This window comes from Tupaia chinensis, unplaced genomic scaffold, assembly GCF_000334495.1.
Source record: "Tupaia chinensis unplaced genomic scaffold, TupChi_1.0 Scaffold000024_1, whole genome shotgun sequence".
In the NCBI taxonomy this organism is placed as follows: Eukaryota; Metazoa; Chordata; class Mammalia; order Scandentia; family Tupaiidae; genus Tupaia; species Tupaia belangeri.
The window spans coordinates 1004208-1010495 of record NW_006159454.1 but is presented as its reverse complement, the minus strand read 5'-3'; the positions used below and the strand labels follow the sequence as shown (position 1 = coordinate 1010495).

Sequence of the window (6288 nt, the reverse complement as noted above, 5' to 3'; positions counted from 1 at the left end):
CCCCCCACCGCGGGGCGCCCGGGGGGCCCCCCCGCCAGGAGCTGGACCTGCGCATCGGCTGTGCTTTCACCAGGTGCGCCGCACCCTGCCAGGCCCCCTCGCCCTCCCTGTGCCAGAGCGCCTACCTCTGCTGGCCTGGCCTGGAGCCCCAGGGCCTCCAGGGCTCCAGCGAGCGACAGGGTTTCTCACCTTTTGTTTTTTTAAGTCTGTTCATTTATTTCTTCCACGAGCCAGAGACGGGCACCCCCAGTAGAGTCCCCACACTGTGGTTCAGCCGGTCTCAGGCAGCCTGCTTCACCACGTGTTCTGAGGTTCCAGCACGCGGGCCCAGGACCTTCCCACGTGGAACCCGTTGTACCGCCGCTGTGCCCCTGCCTGCCCTGACTTTCCCCAGGAAAACCATGGAAAGGGGACCAGCAGGTGGCATAATGGTTAGGTTGCCAGACTCCCGTGTAGTCGACTGCAGTTCGAGTTCTGGACCCATGGCTTAAAACTCAGGCTGGGCACGTGTGCGTATGTGCCCCAGATCCTGAGAAGAGAATGGAGGAGAAAGGATTTCAGCATGGTCATCCCCCTGCCAGGGGATGATTTCTCGCTTTCTGTCTCTAACTTTCTCTCTCTGGTGAGCACACGTGCCCTATAGCAAAAATCTCTCTAATAACAAAAAAAAAAAAAAAAAAAGGAAGAAGTGCTGGCAGGTGGCATGGTGGTTAAAGAGTCGGACTCCCACATGGCCAACTGTGGTTCGAGTCCCAGACCTGGCAACTTGCTTTCTCACTCTCTCATTTGTCAACTCGAATAATAATAATGAATTAATTCTTTTTAAAAATAGATTATTTTGCTGTAGGGCGTGTTTGCTCACCAGAGAGACAGAAAGTGAGAAATCACCCCCAGAGGGAATGGCCATGCTCCAATCCCTTCTCCTCTTGGGCACGCCTACACATGGGGCGTGATTTTCATGCCGCCTGGTCCGAAACTCAAACTGCGGTTGACTGTGTGGGAGTCCAGCGCCTTAACCACCACGCCACCTGCTGGCCCATAAATAATTCTTTAAAAAAAAAAAAGTTAGCCTGCACCATAGGGTCCTGAGGAGAGTGTGCAGGAGGGAGACATGAGAGGGACCCTGGTCCAAGATGGCAGGGCCCTCTGTCCCCTCTTAACTTGCTGCATGCCTGCAAATGCGCTAGACCTCTGCGGGGGCCATGGGCTGCCTGCTCGGCTGTCTCTAAGCAGCGAACGGTGCCTGTGCCACCCACCCACACGCTCCACCGCAGGCCCGTCTGGACTCCCGTGGTGCGCTCTCGTGTCTGGAGTGAATTCCTGACCACTACGTCTTTCTGTCTCCCACCCCAATCCACCCCTCTAGGTTCCAGACTAAATATTTCCAGGGGAAGTACGGAGACTTAGACAGCTCTCTCATCTCCTTCGGGCCGTGCCAGACTCCCACCCTAGGATTCTGTGTGGAGAGACACGATAAGATCCAGTCCTTCAAACCGGAGACCTACTGGGTGCTGCAGGCCAAGGTTCCTTTCCCTTCTCTATCCAGGGTCGGGGTGTGGACTCTGAGCCCCCATCGTCGTCTCCCTGCAGGCCCGGGCTGTGGGCGTGAGTGTGACGGCTGTGCCTGAGGGTGGTCTGCAGGCTCCCAGCCCTCACGGGGCAGTGGGGTCAGGCTAGGTCTGGCTGTGCCGAGTTTGGGTGAGAGTTCCGCTCTGGCAGTAGTCAGACCACTGCGGAGGTGAGGTCCAAACACTGGACCGAGGCCCTTGACTTTTAGACATTTAAAAAGCCTTAGAATTCTTTCTTCAAATAAACGCCTCCCCAGAAGCTCCTCCTTAGACTGAAATCATCATTGGAGCTGCTCTGGCTGACGCCAGGCTGGGACCCAGGGTGGAGCCATTCCTGTTGCTGGCTAGGCCTTGGGGGTACAGGGATGATGTGAGAGGTAGACGCTCAGGTGCTTCTTAAGGACATAGCGGCTGAGCTGGCTCTCTAGCATAGTGGTTAAGGGAACTAGATGCTACATGAACAACTGCAGGTTCAGATCCCAGCCCCAATGGCTTAGGAAAAAAACAACAAAACCCACTACCGTGCGTGGCCAAGATCCCAACGGGAAGGAGAAATGGAGAAGGGATTGCAGTATGACCATGCCCCATGGGAGGTGCTTCCTCCCCCCACCCCTGCAAGCACATGCACCCTCTGGTGATTAAAACATGAAGAAAAGGGAGCTGGCAGGTGCCATGGTGGTTAAAGGCACTGGATTCCCATATGGCCGACCACGGTTCAAGTCCCGGCCCTGGCGGCTTGCTTGCATTCTCTCTTTCCTTTTCTCTCTCTCTGGTGAAATTGAAAAAATAATCATGACAAATAGAATTAAATAAATAAATAAATGGTTAATTCTTCAAAACAAAATAAAGAAAGAAAAGGACACATCAGCCTCCGCTTTAACCCCCTCCTGAAACTGTGTTCCTGATCTCAAGGCAGCAGGGTGGGAGGGCTGGGGGAGCCTGTCTGCACCCCTGAAAGGCGCAGCTAGACTCCGGCGCCCAGCCCACTTTGTTCCCAGATGAGCACCAGCGTCCCCTGCCCCAGCTCTCGCCCCTGGTGCTGGCTAACCGGGTACTTTTTCTCATGTGTTCGCCTTCCGCTCTTGCCTCTGCAGGTTAACGCTGATAAAGACAGATCTCTCCTTCTGGACTGGGACCGAGTGAGGGTATTTGACCGGGAGATCGCACAGATGTTCTTGAACCTGACGAAGTCGGAGAAGGAAGCCCAGGTGCGCCTGCCCCGCCGCGCCTTCTTCGGGGTGGGAACGGGCCTTGGAGACCTCTGCCTGGAGGAGCAGCTTGTGCCCAAGGTCTTGTCTCTCTCCCCTTCTCTGACGCCCAGACACGTTTTTGGAAAGAGGAGTGGACACTCACGCGTGTCCTCCTGCTGAGATACTCCTGCCAGCGCAGTAGCTGCAGCGCACGGCCTACCCACCCCACCCCACCCCAGACGCCGTCCACACCTGCGGACTCGCTCCTCCCACTGCCCTCTCCACGGGGCCCAGGGCCATTACCTGCTTTGAGAGGGCTCCACACAGCTGTCCCCCTTCTGTGGTCTTGAAAGCCAGCTGTGGAGGGACCCACGTACACATTATGAACTCACCCAGGTCACACGGCCAGCAGGGGGCAGGCCCGGGATCCCACCCTCGGTCAGCTTTCATGCCCTGGTGTGTTTGCAGTTTACACTCAGTGTTTTTGTGAGTGGGAAGGATGTGCTGCTTGGCTGTTAGGAAGAGGGCGCTGAACCCTGGCAAGGGGCTGGCAAAGCTACAGCGGCAGATGCCCTACAGCCACGCCAGCAACCACAGCCCTCAAGGCACAGCCTGCCTCCTCAGGACCTTCTGGGCCTCAAGCCTCCTGGCACGCCCCTTTGTCCCTCTGCGCAGCTGTCTCTGGTTCCTAGGACCCCTCCCGAAGCTGCCCTGTGCGGAGCATCGATTACATTCTGCAGAGACACTGTCTCCACCACCAGACCTCCCAGCGCAGCCCCGGCCCTTCCACTGCACTTACACAGTCAGCCTCAGCGTTAGCACCCACACGGGCCGCCCTGGAATCCGGAGGGTGCCGTCCTGCCAGCCCACGCAGGACTGGTAAAGGCGAGGGCCTGGAGTTGAGCTGCTGGCCTTCTGTTTGCCGTAGGAAAGACAAACAGTTGGTCTCTTTAGATGAGTGCTCAGTCCAGGAGTGGAGAGCAGCAGCTCACCCGCCAGGCACGGCCCACAGATGCCTCCCTCTAACCCGGGTGGTATTTACGGAAATGTCAGAGCGGTTACCCACGCTGAAAAATCCTGAGATCTCAGCTGAAAAGCCTGACTGGGCTTATCTTGAACAATGGGTTGGGGCCAGCAGGTGACGTCATAGTTAAGGCGCTGGACTCTCCGTGGCCGACAGTGGCTCGAGTCCCAGACCTGGTGGCTTGAAGCTCACGCTGAGCACGTGTGCACGTGTGCCTAAAATCCCAAGCAGAAAATAGAGAGAGGATTGTGGCATGACCGCCTTCCCTGGGGAGGTGATTTTTTTGCTTTTCTGTGTGTGTCTGTCTCTCCAACAAGCACACACACCCTATAGCAAATATCTCTCAAAGAAAAAGAAAAATTGGAAGATGTCGCAGCACCACCAGGCCTTATCGTGGCCCCCGTGCGCCCAAGGAGCAGGCACTGCCCGAGACGGCCCGCCCTCCCTGTGGCCGGCTGGACTGGCCTCTGTAGGATTTGCACCCCGAACCCTTTCTCCAGGCTTTCTCTTTCCTTAGAAAGGAAGTGTCCTTTTCCCCTTTCTGGTCCTGAGTAACATTCTGCTCCCGCATCTCGCTTCTTGCCAGAGTGCGTGTGTACTCACCAAAGGGAGAGAGCACACCACAGTCCACTTGCCTCCACTCTCCACCCTGTTCGGATTTTGGACATTTGCACATACATACACACGTACACGCCCAGCATGTTGTTCAAGCCGCCTCAGCCAGGATTTGAACCGTGGTCAGCCACGTGGGATCCAGCTCCCCTGACTGCACTGCAGAGCCGGCCCCACGTCTTCGTTCTGTCATGGCGTCTCCTCATCTCAAAATTCAGCCTCTGTCTCGTCTTCTAGGTGGAGGCCGCGAGCAGGAAGGAGAAGGCCAAGCAGAGGCCGCTGGCCTTGAACACCGTGGAGATGCTCCGCGTGGCCAGCTCGGCTCTGGGTACGTGGGCTCTTCTCTAAAGCCCCCAGAAAGGGGCTTCTTTTTCTTTAAAGACCGGGTCTTCCCATGTCGCCGGCCGCCTGCCTCGGCCTCCTAAGTAAGTCACTGGGGTTTCAGGCACTTGCCACCACTCAGCCTTAGGTTAACCTGGGAATAGAACCGGGGCCTCCAAATGGACTCGAGGCAGGTGAGGACCAGGGGTGCAGGTGGTACTGAGCCCCCCTGCCAGTGATGCCCATGGTTAGAGACTGCAAGCCCCTGCAGAACGTGCTCTTCCGGGTGTGTGGGTAGAAACACGCACACAGGAGAGTGGTCCAGTCTCGCAGGACTGAGGGTCAGTGCAGGGCTGAGGGTCAGCGCAGGGCTGTGGTCAGTGCAGAGCTGTGGGTCAGTGCTGCGCTGTGGGTCAGTGCTGGACTGTGGTCAGTGCAGGGCTGTGGGTCAGTACAGGGCTGCAGTCAGTGTAGGGCTACAGGTCAGTGCAGGGCTGTCGGTCAGTGTAGGGCTACGGGTCAGTGCAGGGCTACGGGTCAGTGCAGGACTGTCTGTCAGTGCAGGGCTACGGGTCAGTGCAGGGCTACGGGTCAGTGCAGGGCTACGGGTCAGTGCAGGGCTACGGGTCAGTGCAGGGCTACGGGTCAGTGCAGGGCTACGGGTCAGTGCAGGGCTACGGGTCAGTGCAGGGCTACGGGTCAGTGCAGGGCTACGGGTCAGTGCAGGGCTACGGGTCAGTGCAGGGCTACGGGTCAGTGCAGGGCTACGGGTCAGTGCAGGGCTACGGGTCAGTGCAGGGCTACGGGTCAGTGCAGGGCTACGGGTCAGTGCAGGGCTACGGGTCAGTGCAGGGCTGTCGGTCAGTGCATGGCTGTGGGTCAGGCCAGGGCTGTCGGTCAGTGCAGGGCTGAGGGTCAGTGCAGGGCTGTCGGTCAGTGCAGGGCTGAGGGTCAGTGCAGGGCTGTTGGTCAGTGCAGGGCTGAGGGTCAGTGCAGGGCTGTTGGTCAGTGCAGGGCTGAGGGTCAGTGCAGGGCTGTTGGTCAGTGCAGGGGGGTGGGTCAGTGCAGGGCTGTTGGTCAGTGCAGGGCTGAGGGTCAGTGCAGGGCTGTCGGTCAGTGCAGGGCTACGGGTCAGTGCAGGGCTGTCGGTCAGGGCATGGCAGGCTCTTGGGATCTGCATGGGAAGCATAGGCCTTTTCTCCGCGTGGCGTCCAGGCAGCTATTGCCTGAACTGAGCCCCCAGGAGGGCTGCCCTCCAGGTGGAGCTGCCCATGTCCCTGGCTCAGTGGAATCGTTCCAAGGTGGTGAACCTGGGGTTCCAGCCACGCTCTGCTCCAGGACCCAGCTCGGCTACTTCCTTCATGTCCCAAGCCTCGGTTTCCTTATGATGTTCCCGGTCGTTGATTCGTATGGATAAAGCGATGTGAAGTGTCACATGTGCACAAGAGCACTGTGGTGTCCACTCCCTGAGGGGGACATGAGGACCTGGGGGTTGTGAGGACCTAGAGGGACATGAGGGGGGGGTGTGAGGACCTGGGGGGGATGTGAGGACCTGGGGGAACTGAGGCCCTGG

The 6288-nt window shown here is 58.2% G+C and overlaps 1 protein-coding gene across 3 annotated transcripts in view; it reads left to right on the top strand.

Moving 5' to 3' along the window:
• Positions 1-6288, top strand: part of TOP3B (DNA topoisomerase III beta) — a 27769-nt gene that overhangs the window by 11350 nt on the left and 10131 nt on the right. For all 3 annotated transcript variants that reach the window (XM_014586849.1, XM_014586850.1, XM_014586851.2), the window contains 4 exons: positions 39-73; positions 1367-1523; positions 2663-2776; positions 4632-4722. In XM_014586849.1, coding sequence (XP_014442335.1) covers positions 39-73; positions 1367-1523; positions 2663-2776; positions 4632-4722 — 397 coding nt within the window. The remainder of the gene's footprint in view (positions 1-38; positions 74-1366; positions 1524-2662; positions 2777-4631; positions 4723-6288) is intronic.